Raw genomic sequence first — 17,361 nt, forward strand, 5'->3', positions numbered from 1 at the left:
TAGAATATAATCAACCGACCTTGATTTGATGCAAAGAAATAAGATTCCAGATTCCCCATTTCCCCATTTCTACACCTAGCAAAGTAAAAAAAATAATAAATAAATATCAATATTCCTTTCTTTTTGTTTCTAAGCTCAGATGTACACTGTCTATTAGCTTTATTAGCAAAAGATGGCCATTTGTAAGAAAATGGAGCTGCGGAATCTAATCCAAGAATAAAGTGACTTTAATTGTTTTCTTGTACATGAAATGAATGCCAGGCAGTATGCATTGCCAAGGCAAAGTGGACTGAAGAATAAATTCCATCTGCCTTTTGAAGCTAAGAATCTCTTCTCTTGACAATTTCACACTATTCACTCAGTAATTGTCAACGAGATGAGTTTTGGCACTTGAACAAGTTATTTGAAATCAGTTATACAGACCTTGTTGTCAATCCTATGATATTGTGCATGCATTAGGATTTTCTTCACTGAACATCGAGGAGAGATTCCCGTTGTGGTAGTCCTCGGAGTAATGCTCTGGTCTACGGTAATCCTGTTGTGTGTAATGGTCGTAATTTGTGTATCTTGGAGGCGAGTTATTTGATTGGACATAATCATAACCTGTGTAACGCCTTGGTCTAGGGTACATGTCCTCCGTGTATGGATCAGGTCTATTGTAATTCATGTATCTTGGAGGTGACCTAGCATATTCATATCCAGTGACATAAGGCGATGGCTTGTAGGTGTTGTAGCTATGTGAGACATAAATGGGTTGTGGGAACTCTTGTCTAAATCCTGAACCATTTTGATATGGAGGGGGCTCGTTTTTGAGTTCTTGACTGTAGGATGGTGGCGGTGGTGGGGGTGGTTCTTGTCTGAGTCTTGAACTACTCGGGGGTTGAGGCGATTCTTGCCTTAACCCTGAATGTTTGAACTCTGGATTGTAGGTCGGTGGTGGTGGTTCTTGTCTGAGCCTTGAACTACTCGGGGGTTGAGGCGGTTCTTGCCTGAACCCTGAATGCTTGAACTCTGGACTGTAGGTCGGTGGTGGTGGTTCTTGTCTGAGTCTTGAACTACTCGGGGGTTGAGGCGGTTCTTGCCTGAACCCCGGATGTTTGAACTCTGGATTGTAGGTTGGTGGTGGTGGTGGTGGTTCTTGTCTGAGTCTTGAACCACTCGGGGGTTGAGGCGGTTCTTGCCTGAACCCCGAATGTTTGAGTTCGGGAGTGTAGGTTGGTGGTGGCGGTGGTGGCTCTTGTCGGGATCTTGAACTACTAGGGGGTGGAGGTGGTGGCGGCTCTTGTCTGGTTCTTGAACTACTAGGGGGTGGAGGTGGCGGTGGTTCTTGTCTGAACCCCGAACTGTATGGTGGTGGAGGTGGTTCTTGTCGGAATCCTGGATTGTGGGGTGGTGGAGGCAGTTCTTGTCGGAATCTTGAACCCCCGGGAGGTGGAGGCGAAGGCGGCTCATATCTGAAAGATGGACTATTGTTTGCCGCAAATGGCTCATGTCTGAATCTTGAACCGAGAGGCGGTGGAGGCTGGTCAGGTCTGAACCCAGTACCACCACCCGGGTGATAGTAACCCCATTGTCCACCATAGCCATGGCTAAAGCTTGAGCCATAGTTATAGTCTGGTGGATAGTGGTAAACCACATGAACCTCTTCTACATCCTTATGCTTAGCAGGCTGGTCTGTCTGGATTTTGGCCTCAGGACATGGCTTTTCCTCTGCAGGATGATGATTTTCCGGCCCCGGGTCTTTGGGTGGCTCCTTCGGCGGCTCTGTAGGCTGTGCCGCTTCAGCTGGCGGAGCTTCCGCCGGAGGACTAGTAGATTCACCCTCACTGCCTTGCTCCGGCGGCTGAGGTGGCGGCTCCGGCGGCTCTGCCTCTGTATGAGAACATATGACTGCACTCTTTCTGGTTTTCTTAATTGCCTTCACTATTTTCTCAGGGTCTGCCCATCCTACCAATGTAATCTTCTGCCCAGGAAAATCAATGTAGAGATCAGAGATACCTGCAGAAAGATGAACCATTCAACAATCTCATCTTCAAACAAGAAAAACAAAAAAACAAACTTTACTCTCACAATCTGCAGAAATATGAAGCCTCCCACAATACCATCTTCAAAAACAAGAAAAAAATTACATGGGCAACCACAACTAAGCTGGTCGGGGCTGGTCGGGCTGTTGGCTTGGTAATAACAAGTTAAGCCTATTGATTTTCTTGGTTTAAATTGTGTTTACCAGTGCACCCCTTTCGGGTAATAGATGCAGGTTTTCCTCGTCACCCAAAAAAAGGGAAAGAAAATCAGAACTTTTTTCTGGGTTATCCTCGTCACCCAAAAAAAAGCGAAAAAAACCAGAACTTTTTTCTGCAGAATCATGTAATACTCACCATGAATCCCATGCAAGGCCTTCTTGATTTTCTGGACACACCCATTACAGTCCATCCTTACCTGAATCTCAGTGATCTGAGTTCTCTGCATTTTCTGCACACACAACTTCACAAATCAGAAGATTGCTACACATCTACAGATTAGATTTTCACATAATATGACATGCAAGTTGATAAACTAAGCATATATACCTGCGATTGAAGCGCCATAAGCGGAGAAAGGGAAATGGCAAGGTGGGGTGGGGGTGATTGTATGGCTGGAGTTTATGGGTGGAATGGGGAATCCATTAATGGCGTGTGTGTGTGGATGGAGATTGAAGATTTAAAAGGAAGCTAGTGCGGGAAGAATCTGCTTTTCAATGTTGAAATTCTTGTTTTTGCCTCTCCCTTTCAACAAAGTCGGTATCAGACCGTAAATGCAACAAAGGCACGTTAAGGGAGAAGATGAAAAGGAAGGGATATTTCTGCTAGGCCTAAAAAAATTAAACCCCTAGGGATTTGCTTTAGTTTAGGAATAATTTCCAAATTGTAAAATCTCAAATATATTTGGGTAGATTGGTAATGATCCTTCATTTCAATTAAACCGTTGTTGTTGCCGGCATGGACAACTCGGTTAATACAGGGGTAAAATTTCGGAAGAAAGATCAGGGATCGAGTCTCACTAGCAGTGTTAGTGTCAAAGTGCGAGGAGCTCATTGTGCGCAATAACGAAAGGTCCCGTCTATGTGTTCAGCTAAGTAACCATAGGTTCAACCTCCAATTGTGCTTGACGACAGTTCTCCTTTGTCATATCCATCACATACTATTAACTTAAATTTTAATTTCTCGAGAAAGAAAGTCAATATGCTCTGATGCGTGGCATTTGAGAGTGGTGTTTATGAAGATGAAGGATACGCAAAAGTTATTAATTGTTCATTATATTATAACCTAATAAAAATGCGATGTTTAAAAAATTCGCTTCATTGGTAAATATAGAGTTTAGAGTTTATAAACTGCAAATATTCGAGGTGGAGTTGGAGTGTTGATTTTTTACATCGATTGAGTGTCATATCAACCAAGAATATAAACTAAACAAGTTTAGAAAAAAATGAACAAATTTTGCAGAAAAATAAAATAATGTTGGACCACAGACAGACATATTGTCTTTACAATTCACATCTTCAATGTACAGTATCAATTCCTCGTACAATCATGACTACTTTGTCATGGGCTTTACAAATAGCAAGACTGTCATATATACTTCTCCTTTTACATACCATGATCACTTTTGGTTGGTTTGCAAAAGAATTATATAGTTCTTGCAGGATTTTTTTTTAAAATTTTTATTTTGATACTATGGAAAAGAAACTATAATGTAAAATGCTACATAAATTTAGGCAAAAAGCATCAATGTTAAACCTTTTGGAAAACTCTAAAAATATGTAAATCACGATGAGAGATTGTAATGTGTTGTCATCTGGTCTATAGAACAATTAGATTTTTTATGAATGTGTTTGGCTGAATAAATTCAATCTTGCTTGATGACCTCTTTAATTTAGCTCATAGAATTAATATAATGAACCATATTACACTACACAAATATAAAATCACTATATTATCATACAAAAATTATCATGTCAAATAGTGAAAATATAAGCATTTTTCCAATATAATCGCATTATCTAAATATATAATAATAAAAAAATTTTTATCCGTGTATCCAACGAGTAATTTACTAGTTTATTATAAAATAAAATAGCAAAGATTGAATGACAATCAATGCATTTTGATAGTTTTGAGTTATCTCTGCATTTATTCCAATTTTTTAGTTTTTCATTCTTCATTGTAGACTTAATTTAAAATTAAAAATATAGAAAGCAAAATTATTTATGGCCCGTTGCTTTATGGTTGAATTGTTTTTTGCTTTTAGTAGCTTTCTTTATGGGGTTAGAATATTGGATATGATGACCTAAAGAATATGTGATTTTCTCTTTCAAGGTGAGAAAAGCATGCAGCAAACCTCCGGCACACAATTCAAAGGATTCTTCTTGATGGAGAGTGCCAGGCCAATGCAATTGTGTAATGTAAATGCTCACCATACCAAATTATCATTGTCACACCAATATTTCACAATCTACCGCTACCCAAAAATGCATTCTAAGTGAAACTCATCTTGTAATCCAAAAAGATTAATAGGTAGTCCCACAGAAAGTTAACTTGAAACCTTGGGTTACTATTCAATGGTGTCAATATACTAAATTTAATATTACTCTCAATGATATATAAATAAATAAATATTATAAATAAATATTTTCTTTTTAAAATTATTCACGGCACATTTTCATACTTTGAAAACGTTACGCTTCCAAACACATCTCTTTAATAAAAATAATCAAGCAATCATTCATATATGTATGAGCAATAAACATCAAAATTTGAGTGAGGTCAATTAACCCCACGGCTCCACCATGGTTATCAATCCAACGGTCATGCCAACTCAGCTAAAATTACCCCTATTTATCTATAACTTGAACAAATTGTATAAAACACAAATCAAAGAATATAGATTTATTCATCATGGTATGATGGCATATTGAAACAAACAATCTGCAAACACTTAGCTATACAATCCATATGTATGAAAGATGATTCTCCTTTGCAGAAGACAGTCCATTATCTGGTTCTGCATTCCCTTTTGTTCACTGAAAACATTGCAGAAATGCAGAGCTTCCCAAATCAAGAACCCATCTCTTCTGTATGTATCTCAAATGAGACGAGGCGGCATAGGAGATGTGTGTCTTGATGTGAGATGGTCCATTCTCCTTTATATGTTTATGCAATGTGGACAGTGGCATTCCAAGAACCATAGCATTTGACAATTGACAAACCTCTTTGATCTAGCCCTACAGAATCGCGCCTAATGGAAAACCTGAGGTGAAGCGTAGTACTCGCTCTCATTGAAAACAGGCCTCAAGTCTTCTTTGGACATGAAATCCACTGGGAAACACACGAGATGGCCCTTCACAGACTCTAACCGTGCCATGGGATTTGTTCCCTTCGCGTCTCTATCTTTCTGACGCTCTAGCTTATCTGGAGCTACTCCTAAGTCTATGGTAGCATGACTGATTTTGCCTTTCAATTGCGCTGTGCACTGTCGAAGAGCAGCCCTGCAGGATGTATGAGGGGTTATATATTACTGCTACTTGAATGAAAGACGAGGGAAAGTAGAGAAGGATGAAAGATGGAAGTTATGCCATACCTAGACTGTATAAGATCATTTGGTATGCAGGAGAAAACATCTTGGAAAATCATGGTATTTGTCTGTAGATGACAAAACTACCAGGTTATTTAAGAAGCAGAATGCTAACAGGAGGGAAAACAAGAAAAAAGGATCATTCTGGACAAAGATGTATAAAAAGTTCAGAAAACAAGAAGCATTTACCACTCTTACCTTTGCAGTTGACATCCATATATCCTTGTACGTCGAATCAATGACTGGATCGTTAATTTTACCAACCTAGCAAATGAGAATAAATAATCACTAACAGCGTACCTACAGCTCATAATCCCCGCCCCCCTTCTCTTCCTGAAGAAGGAAATAATAAAGAGGTGTGGTTAACAGAGTAGAACCTCCTCAGCATGAAGACAAAGATGCTCAGACCATAGTGAGAGCCGAAGACTTGATGCAAATTTCCCAGCCTTCCATGGTTTGCCTCCCATATATGAATCAACAAATTCTTTGTCCTCAATGATTAGACCAATCTGAAAGAGAAAAAAAATCTTATAAACTATAGAAGAGTTCTTTCAATGCATATGCATAGGATAGACAGCAGTATAAGCTAACCACATTACACATTATGTTCCAGTTAAGTTGATTGGCTTCATACATGAAATAACTTTTACTCCGTAGTTTATAATTTGAAGATGTAAATTTCAAAGAGAAAAATGCATACCTCAGAGTCTCTTGATCCAAGCAAGCTCCGGTCATTTATATTTGCTGATCCAATCAAGGTTGTACAGTCATCAATTATCATGATCTTGCTGTGCACATAAATCTAGAAAATTGGCAAACACATGAATCCACCGTGAATGAACAATAGCTATGAAAACTGAGAAACATGAGAGAGGAGAAGTGGAATTCAGAAAATAGATGCCACTAACATATATGAGCAGTGAGGTGGAAGAAAGTTTAAAAACAAAACCTGGCTAGATACCAAAGGACCACCATCAAACAGTCTACCGTAGGCCCTGAGACCATAGAATGATATATAATCATTCACTCTAGAGCCAATCCGATCGTGAAGATTCTGCAATATTGAACTATGTCCTCTGCATATTGTTCGATATTGCCAATGCATGATAGCTCTGACAGATGCAGCACCACTATCATCCAATCCACCCTGTCAAAACTTAATACATTAGAGTAAAATATGTATTAGAATAGGTTGGGTATTCCTATGTGGAGTTTAAGGAATGTTTCCTAAACTCAACTTAGGAATTTGGGTTTCCTTATACCTTAGGAGTAGATTATAAGATTCCTAGTTTCACTATCACATGTCCCATAGTTTAGAATAAATGCCAGTGAGCTATTGTAATTTTCATGCATTCCAGATACATTCACGTTATATTGGAATGCATAGTTCAGTAATATTTCTCTGTTGTTAATATTCCAGATACATGAATACATCCAGCAAGTGTATCCATACCTGAAATCCAGGAAGAAGAGGTATGATAATAATAACCCTGAAACAATTGTTCTCATTATAAGCTCTCATGATTCGCTTATACAATGCATCTAACACACGATTCTGTATAATGTCATCTCCAGAAAGACCTGAAATGAAAAACTGGTTCTGCAAAAAAAATCCCATCAAGTTCAGAAAATATTCAAGAGTTGCTTATATGTCTTGATAACCTCAAGAGCAAAGAAGATTGCAGTATGAAGACAATTTATAATCTCTTCAATTGACAAAGATTCTTTAAAGAAAAAGCATATTACAAACCTCTATATAAACAAAGTGTTCTGCCTTCTCAATTAGAGAGCAGTAAGCATTGTGTATGCTTCCTTCAATTCGGCTTGTTCCAGCAGACCATTGACTGACACTCCTTATAACCTGAAACAGAAAGCCATAGCTAATCAAGAAAACATAATATAGGAAGTAGACTTGGGAGAATAGTAAGCAACAAAAATCACGCTTTCATTGTAATGTTTCTATGTAAAAGACTAGAATTTATACCAGAAAATTTGGCTTAAAATCAGACTCTTGGTGTTCCATACAGAGCATTAAACAAAAAACTAAAGCATAGCCCATGATAATCAGAAACTTGGAAGAACAAATGAAATTCCTAACCAGTTTAGACACTGAATGTATCTCGAGCATTGAGCAAAACAGTACAGAATAGCCTATGGTAATCAGAAGCTTGGAATAGCTAATGGAATTCCTTAATTCCTAACCAGGTTAGACTGGTTGTATCTCACCTGACAGTGACATGGAACACATGGTCCAACTTGCCCAGCTTCATCCAACAAACCAACTTGATCGTCTTGATCCTGTGCTTCCCACAAATCTCTATCTAAGGATTTGGTGCCACGGTGCATCAAATTGGAAGACAAATCCTGCTGAAGATCTAACACATCAACTCCATTTGCAAATCCTTTCATAGGCATGTCTGGTACTAAAGGTTCCATTTTACCCCTTCGGAGAGAAAGAGATCTAATCTTTTTGCTTGGCTGTCTATGAAAATCATGTACTGTACTGAACCCACTCAGTTTTGGTTCACCATTGATATCCATCCTATCAGCTTCTTGGGGAATCAGCAAGGGAATATCTTGGAAAGACGACCTGCATGAAAATGACTCTTGTTCTTGTCTCTCAATGTCCTGAGCAATACTAATATCTTTATTTGCAGTGTGTTCCTCTCTGAATTTTCCCATGTAATGAGGAATAACCATGTGGTGCTGAGGCATAAGTAGTGGAATTGCTTGCTCATTTGGGGCTTTATTCCTCTGAAAGATGACATAGCACTATTAAGGTTACCAAAAAAGTTTAGATACACTAGTAATAGTAGTTAAGAGCAAAATATGAACCTTAGCATAGTTCCAGCGCTGAACAAAATGTCGAGCAACATCACGGCAAGGTGGTCCCCAAAGGGCACAATGGACATCATGCCATGGCATGCGGGGATATTTTCTCCTATCCAATTCATCCTTCATAGTATCTTCCCATGAATTTGGTTCAGACTCCCTGAAAATAGATCTGCATGAGCAACTTGGAAATTCCTAGAAAGAATGGTGCCTGCTAAAGGGCCTTTAGTTATTTATTTAAATATTTGCTTCTTGATCAAAATTTTCAAATAAGGAATGCAACATAAAGATACAATGAAGGTAAATGCCATTTAGTAGAATGTGAAATCATACCTGGGATTGTAGTAGTCTTTTCCTGGCCAAGTAATAGGAGGGCAATCACCAACTTTATGTTCTAAAGAATCGTACCGACCAAAGCAAAGATCTAGTCCCCCAATAAAACAAATCTGATGGTCAACGATCACAATTTTTTCGTGATGAGACCTATACATATGCATAAAGTAATATCAGCAGCTGCATATATGTTTGAGTAATAAGCATTCCCAGATTTTTCAAATAATTAACCAAAGTTTCCAGTTCCAAGAAACAAAGAAAGGAAAGCCTAGTGGATTTTCCTTTAATAGTGCATACCATAAATAGACACCACTAGAAAAATGATCAGGATAACGAAGCACTTTGATATTTTTGTGTATGCCTAAAAACTTCTTCTTGCTGTACACACTGTTGATTTTTAAAGCAAGAGCAACCTCCTTGTAAAGCAGAATATGAATCTGAAGCAAAGATATAGGTCAAAACCATCAGCCAATAAAAAATATAGAGCTTCAGAAAGAGAAATAAGTAACTACCTCATGAGTCTGAAAGTAGGCTAGTTAAGATGCTATGGATGAATGGTGAAGAGGCAATATAGCAACAGCATTGAGACAGTATTTTACCAGACATGTCATATCCATAAATTGCCTATTGACAAGCCAATTGAGAAAAGGGATAATTTTAATCAAACTCACATTGACACACCCGCTTTTTCAATTGTTTACAAAAACCACACCAGTAGAGTTTGTCTCCTAACACCATTGAAATAGGATATGAAATGATATTGTTGTCATCACTTTATAGTTAGAAATATCCATGCCATTCTTTTCCATTCTCCCTCTCTCACTAGATCTAGGCATTGATGAACATAGGTATATACAAAAATGTTTATGAACTTGAGTGTAAGTGGTTGGACTAGATCTATGCATGGATCTGGGAAAATCTTTTGGCATTTGGAGGCATTTGGTTATATTGAAAGATGGGAACTTGCATGGAGTTGGCCATTGGCAGTATTGTAGCTTGAAGACAATGAATAAGAAAAGGAAGGAAATAGGGGTGGAATCTGCAATTTAAAAATACAGGGGATGTAAGTTTTGTTGCCACCATTACTTGGAAACAGATTATGCACATGCATAGAGATCAAATAGTGACTGCTCAAAAGCCCCAACAACAAATGCTTGATTGGGGAACAAAATTAGTCAAACTAACAAGACCTCAAATCTGATGACACTAATTAATGAACAAAATATGAAACATGCATATCAACAAAGATGATCTTGAAGTATGTGTGCATACATATTGGGTTCAATAATGAACTAAAAAGCTGAAACTGGAAGGCAGGTTTCTAAAAAGTTTAACAAACTGAAAGCACTTTATCATATAGCATACTAGATATTTGAGGTTAATGAAAGACAAGTACTCTGTATAAATACCACTTCCAGGATAAATATGCTACATAAGAAACTAATTGAAAATTAGCATGAGACTATGATATGTACCTGAACACCTTGTTTGGCCTTTGCTTCCATTAACAAATCAAGTCGAGAAGATAAATGACTCTGGAAAGGGCGTCGCAGATACAGCTCTGGGCAAAGCCACCAGCCACATATAAATATCTGCACTCTCGAATGGCCCACAACATCCTTAAAAAGAGGTATAATGAAGAATTATGCATTCATGAATTACAAAAAAGTAATGCACCTCTGATTTTGCTTCCTCAATCGCCAGAGCAATGGCTTCAAATGCTGCTCGACCATCTACAAACCACTGAGCCTGGCTGCCATCTTCTGTAAACCCACGAGGAGGAGCAAAAGAACCAAAACGATGAGGATGACACCAACCTTCACGTGGTCTAAACCCAGCATCATTAATTGCAGCAACCCAATCTTTAACTTTAGCATCACTCTTTACTCTTAGTTTTATGCTACGAGTTCCAGAAGACACCTATTTTAAATTCAGTTAGTTCTGAAAAATGCAATTTCAACTACAGAGAAGGGAATTTCCAATGACATAGATATGGAATAAAAGTAATTATAGAATCTTTTCATTCACTAAGATCTTATGTCAGGTAGTGAGGTGTCGGCATGGAGGCAATAATGACAGGGAACACACATCATAATACCTTTAAATAGGTTACACTGGGATGTGTTAGTTATCTCAAACATGAATAACATAAATGAGTCACAACATCTGCACCTCTTTACAGTCAGATTCCATAATTGATCTATAAATTCAAACAATTAGGCGTGCAATGTAAATATGAGAAAAATCATTGCACAACTTCCTGGGGCATAAAATTGTACCAAAACTTTTCCAGTTCACTACTATAGAAATTCAAATCTACCCACAGACCAAAGGGCTATTTCAGTTCTAGCACTGAAATGTAAATTTCTGATTTTCAGCATGACACTACAACAAAATGAAACTAATTGAGTTAAAACACAGCCTTCCAAAAGGTGCTTCAGAACAGATAAGCATTCATACACCTGTTCCTTACCCTGAAATAATGGCGCAAGGGCTTTCCTTCATTTAATTCTTTTGTTAATGATACTTGACCTTCTCCATCTGACCCTGGTAGAATGTCAAAAACAACAATATCCAAAGGCACATTGTCAAAAGGATCTCTAAGAAAAGCCAAGAATCCAGGCTTCAGCACAGCCCATACCTGCAAATTACCCAAATTGATAATCAAGGAACTTGAAAGGGAAAGTTCAGACAGGAATTGGTAAATGAAGCCATATCTCTAAGAAACATGAAACAAGCATGTTCATGACACAAGTCACCATAGAGGAACTTAAATTATCACTACCGGAAAAATTAAATCGAGCATTTAATTCAAGGTAATAAATATTACATACAATACAACAACCACCAAATGGTAATTATAAGAAGTATTAGGATGGTAAACTGATAATTGAAGAGGCAATTAAATAAAATGTAGAGAACATAGTTATTTTCATGTTTACAGCTATACTCTCTTAGTCATGCAAATAAATGCAGCAAATGCCTCCATTTCTATAGTTCTACACACAATTAATATCACCAAACTTTTTGTGTAATTTTCCTCCTAATTACAACTCAAAGTAATACAAGTATTCAAGGAAAATAAGAAGGTAATTGAAGCTCTAACAGAACATACAAAGGTGAACCTGATGGGAGCAAGATGTACCAAAAGGATAAACTTCACCTTTCAAGGTTGCACTTAAAACACAAAAAGATCCTTAAAATACAGAAAATCCAGTTCAAGATTATATCAATCTAAGGGTTAATTTCATGAAATAATTGTGTTACCCTCTGCCAGTTGTCTTTACAACAACTGAACCAGTGACATGAACACCATCTTCTTTTATCATCATCACTTTGTATCTTGGGCAAATGTTTCACCATAAGATAGTCTTCTTTAAGCTTAGGACCATATTCTGGAGAAAAAGATAATTTCGAAACCTCCAAAAACTTGCAAACCTACAAGGCATAATTCCTTGGCATGATAAGTTAGGGAAAAAAAAAGAGTATTCCAACAAAAACATTCACGAGGAAACACAATAGCCTTATTATGATTCATGGCATATGAAAACTAAACAACTATAGAGTAAAAGATAGACTAACATACCTCAGGAGAATTGACAATATCCATATTCCCAAGAAAATGATTTAAATACCCTTGCATGGCAACTTTTGCTGTGTCTGACATAGAATGTTGCCTTCCAAGTGTGGGGCGAATTATTGGCAGAGCAGCACTAGAAGGAACATCTCTGAACAAAAAATCACCTGTAAGAACGATAACTATTATAAGGGGAACAATGAATCTAATACCTTCTTTCTACTATGAAAAGTCACACTGAATGAAAAATCACCTGTTTCTGACACTTTCGTCAGTACGCATTGCGAGAGACTCATCATCTGGGTCATCATCTTCATGCATGGTTGGTGTGTGAGGTATGTTCTCTCCTAATCCCAAGTTTTGAAGTAATTCTTTAACCTTTAAAGTAAAACACCAGTCATAAATAATGAAAACTTCACCGTTAAAGCAGATATGAAAATGCAAGTAACAGAGCAGCTATTGAGGATTAAAATCTGTAACAAAATGGAGTTTTAATTATAGACAGACAATTCAAATATACCTGCTCTTGCTTCTCAGTTATCTCCTCAATAAATAAGCGCTTCTTTAATGTAAAATGTAAATAAAACACTTGAGGAGCTTTCTTGACTAGTTGCCAATTGAACTGCATGGTAAAACGATAGTATAACATATGAGACATCAAATATAATTTTTAAACAGGAGCCATCCCTCCAACATACGAAAAGGTAAACACTGCGCGCAGATAATGATATGATGAATTATGTATAGAAAAGATTCAACCTAATATTCTGGGGGAAACTGTTCTCAAAAAAAAAAAAATATTCTGGGGGAAATGGGTTATAGTTAGCCAAGGGTGTTTAACTGGAAAAACTATATCCATCATTGATGGATATTCTTCTTCTAAGCCAGTAAAAATCCAAATTGCATCCTGATAATATTGAACATCACTTTATTTTAATCACAAGCCACACTTGATCGTTCAATCTCAAAAATAGAGCACCCCTAAGCTCCCACAGCTCTGTCTGCTAATCCAGAGTTGAACTGCCATTGCATCCCATTAGGGGAGCTTTCCTAATCCCTGCTGCTCCATTTGCGAGTTCAAATTTGAGACCTTGTTAAAGGCAACCAAACTCCTTCCACTACTTGGACTATAGGCTATCAGTAAATTTATTATATATATAGATACATATACATATATATATATATATATATACACACACACACACATATATAGACACACACACAACAACTTGTGATTTCTTACTTCAGATCTCAAGTTTTATGCAATTATCCCGTTGGACAAAAGGCCTTTCATATCATAGTAATATATTCGTACCAAATTGCCCACCTATCTAATTTGAGATGGCGTATTGATTGCCTTTATGATCCAGCTTTTGAAGTTCATGTGAAATGTGTTTTCATATTACATTAGAAAAAGTTCCCACCACCTTAATTAGCTAGGAGCTTTTGGAGTGTAATAAGATTTCCAACAGTTTAAGCTCTTCTTCATACAAAATCCGACTCCTAGAATTCTAAACATCAAACTTCTTAAGCATCTAAGCTAAGTGCTGATTGTTGAGTGATATACACACATGCACGAAAAAAAATAGGGAACATACAAGTAGTGCCATGCACAGAACCTGTTTGTATTTGAATTCAATGGTGTAGGTGAGGAGCAAGGGGCTGATATCGCTGGCGTCAGGGCGGGAGACATGGACGATAGTAGCCTTCGGCAGCTCATCGAAAATCCGAGTCAACTCGGAGGTCGTCTGCTGGTGGTGATGCGGCAGCAGCGACGAGGTGACCGACGGCGAAGGCTCCGATTGCATCTGCACATACTTTGTCCCTCCTCTGCTGGGAGCCGTCGGCTGCGGCGGTTTCGACGCCATTTTCAATGACACTAATTAATAATTATAGCTGCGTATGTATAATTAAGATCATCATCATCATTGTAGCCTATTAATTTATTAAATGTGCATTTGAGCTCGAGATTAGATCTAGAAAGAGAAAAATGGATGATCGATCGGAAGAAATAGAAATGCACGGCGAAGAGAAGGGTTCTTCTTGTGCGGGAACGCTGTGATCGGAGGAGGAGAGGTTAAGTTAGTTTGTGATATGGCATGCAACGAAGTCATATATAAGCGGGTTCAGATAGCCCGATTTATCCGGATCACATATACATTAATTGCAAGTTATACTTTTATTCTGAAACAATTGTCTCTATATTTATTGTAATTTTTTTTTAATTTCTAATTCTAGATTTCTAGTGTATCTATAATCTATGTAATTATATTAATTACAGACTGACATTATCAAAGAATTGTTTTTCTTTTGGATTTATTTTATAAACAAAATAATTATTTGAATAATGATAATAATAATAATTGTATAATACAATAAAGTTTCATGCATGTTCTAACATAACTGTCATGCTCCAATTTATATTATGATTTTTATTTATATAAAAATGATTTTATTAGATTAAAATTTATATAATTATATTAATTAGTTACAAAGATTAACCATGACCATTAAGATACCAAGTATGGAGTATTAGTCTAGTTTGTACTATATTAGTGACAAAATGTTGATTATGTAATATTAGAACAAATTACAGTATTTTATAGATTCAAGAGATCTTTATGAAATATTTTTTTAGTTAAAAACTTAATTACAATATTTTTTGAAATTTTATCAAAAAGTTATTCAAAACGGAATCAGAATCGTTCTTAATCACGTTAAATTGAAGTAGTCCTCATAGGCAGTTCAATTAGTCACATGAATAAAATTTGAAAATAATGACTTAAGATCGAGTCTCACCGTGATATAGTTCCTGTGTTCAACTGAATTACTATGATTTACATTCTCCTATTCTATCGAGTCACTGTTCAACTGAGTTACTATAATTTACATTCTCCTGTTTTGTCGACCGGACTTAGGACCCTTAGAGAGTTGTGGATTCCACCTTTGGAGCAACAACGTTGGGTTGAAGTATCCTTTGACTTCCCCTAAACAACAATAGTTGCCTAACGCAGTAGGGCGGGCGGAGGATGCGTGGTTGTCTATTGCTTGCCGCCTGAGATTTTCTTAAGAATCTGACCATGTTTTGTCCGTTTCAACAAAAATAAATTATATATCCCAACTTTTTCATCCAAACAAAAAAAGGAAACATTTTTCTTCTCCAAATTTCCCTCGAAAATCACCAATTCCTTTCCTTCGAAGCTCTAGTCTGTTCAATTCGGGGTTCGGATCCAAAATCAATGGAAATTTCTGTGTTTTCCGATGCGATAACGGCGGTGGCCTCGACACACAACTCGAAATTCCGTCTGAATCGCCACCACGGTTTCACCTCAAACAATGTCGTGTCTCTCTCCGACGATCAGCAATCACTACCGTCCTCCGCCTCCGCCTTCGTCCAGATTTCAGCGGCGTTCTCCCCTACGGACGCCGTGGCTCCGCCGCCGGTGAGATCGAATCGGACCAGAACGGCGCCGCGGAGACTCGCCCGCAAAACACGGCGCGTTAGGCGGAAGTTGTTGGGCGGCGGCGGCGGGGAGGATGACGGCGGGGAGTTCGGATTTTTCTTCGATGGCGGAGACGACGATGGAGCCTTCGGCGGCGGGAATAGCTGGGGCGGCGGGAGCGGGTGGAATTTCGGCGGATATGGCGGGTCAAATTGGGATGAACCCTCGTCCAATTCAATATCCGACCCGGCTTTTGACTTCGTGTACGAGGTCTTAAGCTGGATAGTGTTCTCGAATTGCTTACATTTCGCGTTCAAGAAGGTGGTCAGAATTGTGGCCGGTGGACTTGGTGATCCGGCAAGGGAGAAGGTTCCGATGAGACTGACACCTGTCTGCTGAATTGGTAAAACTATCCACCATCCTTCACTGAATTCCATTCTTGAATTTCATGATCCAGTGCTCTGATTCATTGTTTAGAACACATTTCAATGTACATAATGTATATATTCATTCCCTGAACATATAATTGGCTCTTGGATTTGAAATATATTAATTGCAAATCTGGCTTCAATTCACTTTCAATACTTGCTTCTATGGAACTCCAATATGATGGCGTATACGTCTCTGCTCTGTCTACTTTTGAGTTTTGATCCCAATCCTATATTTGACCAAGTTGGAGTTGGTGGGTAGGTGAGTAGGGGTTACTTTCAACTATGAAAGTGACACAAGGAGTTAAACCAGTCTAGGCTGTATATAGTTGATGGGCTCAAACTAAGAAGTCCAATAGGCTGCTTCCACGGAAAGTCGAACTTGTAATGTTGTGGTTACTAAGTCAATAGTCCGACCAACTTGACTGGGGTTATCCCTGAAGTATAGTGTTCTTGATATGTGTTGTGCTTGTTGATGAATGGAACATTTCTTTGAGGATGTTTCTTTTACATAGTATTATGGAGCATAGATTTTTGAGTTGTGAGGACTGAAGAGTTTATGTTTGGGAGAGGGCTGCAGGAATTCATGTTATCTAAGTATAAGATATTCGGTGTGAAAGACATGTTGGCCTATGTTTTAGCTATTAAGGAGACATAATATGAACATGGGGGTTGTCCATTACTGCTTTAAAGATTGCAACTTGCCTGTATTCAAGCTATATGTGAAGAACGGTTTGAAGGTGTTAGGATGTAAAACGAATAACCTCTGTTTTTGCCTTCAGTTTTTTTGCATGGGGTTCATTTGGATTGAGAATTTGAGACTTGCCCTTTTACTCTATCCTAATGGGGATTCTGCATTGCTTTTTGGACAGTTTTCGATGTTTCTTTGATCAATAACAGGGAAATGGCTCTTTTGGTGTCATTAACATGTTATTTCCTTAGATATCGGCCTAGCTTGTTTAAGGTAAGGAACCTTGTGCTCTGCCCGAATCCTCGGGCTATGGAAAACAAGTTATTATACATAAAAACACACCATACAAACAAGTTAAGCTAGTGAAACAACCATACAAGATATAGTGATCTTTCCCCTGAAGATCAGAGACACACAAAACTCGAACTTGAAGCCAACCATCAAGCT

General features: G+C 37.9%; 3 protein-coding genes across 3 annotated transcripts; 1 reads left to right on the forward strand and 2 right to left on the reverse strand.

Moving 5' to 3' along the window:
* Positions 1-120: 120 nt before the first annotated feature.
* On the reverse strand, positions 121-2,713 carry LOC116002075 (extensin-3-like). Its single transcript, XM_031242085.1, has 3 exons — positions 2,571-2,713; positions 2,379-2,472; positions 121-1,998 (listed from the first exon to the last, which is right to left on the reverse strand). Exons 1-3 carry the CDS (start codon positions 2,586-2,588, stop codon positions 437-439), a joined length of 1,674 nt encoding a protein of 557 aa, XP_031097945.1. The 5' UTR covers positions 2,589-2,713; the 3' UTR covers positions 121-436.
* A 2,151-nt stretch (positions 2,714-4,864) lies between these two features.
* LOC116002774 (phospholipase D zeta 1-like) lies at positions 4,865-14,220 on the reverse strand. Its single transcript, XM_031242940.1, has 20 exons — positions 13,972-14,220; positions 12,873-12,974; positions 12,606-12,730; positions 12,362-12,503; positions 12,043-12,213; positions 11,249-11,416; positions 10,453-10,695; positions 10,251-10,367; positions 9,073-9,212; positions 8,776-8,925; positions 8,446-8,602; positions 7,837-8,364; positions 7,361-7,471; positions 7,064-7,210; positions 6,560-6,757; positions 6,311-6,412; positions 5,988-6,119; positions 5,809-5,874; positions 5,617-5,678; positions 4,865-5,524 (listed from the first exon to the last, which is right to left on the reverse strand). The coding sequence occupies exons 1-20, from the start codon at positions 14,218-14,220 to the stop codon at positions 5,275-5,277; spliced, it is 3,360 nt and encodes a 1,119-aa protein (XP_031098800.1). The 3' UTR covers positions 4,865-5,274.
* A 1,147-nt stretch (positions 14,221-15,367) lies between these two features.
* On the forward strand, positions 15,368-16,377 carry LOC116003105. Its single transcript, XM_031243277.1, has one exon. The coding sequence runs from the start codon at positions 15,592-15,594 to the stop codon at positions 16,192-16,194; it is 603 nt and encodes a 200-aa protein (XP_031099137.1). The 5' UTR covers positions 15,368-15,591; the 3' UTR covers positions 16,195-16,377.
* The last annotated feature ends 984 nt before the right edge of the window (positions 16,378-17,361 follow it).

The sequence above is a fragment of the Ipomoea triloba genome, chromosome 13 (genome assembly GCF_003576645.1).
Source record: "Ipomoea triloba cultivar NCNSP0323 chromosome 13, ASM357664v1".
Classification (NCBI taxonomy): Eukaryota; Viridiplantae; Streptophyta; class Magnoliopsida; order Solanales; family Convolvulaceae; genus Ipomoea; species Ipomoea triloba.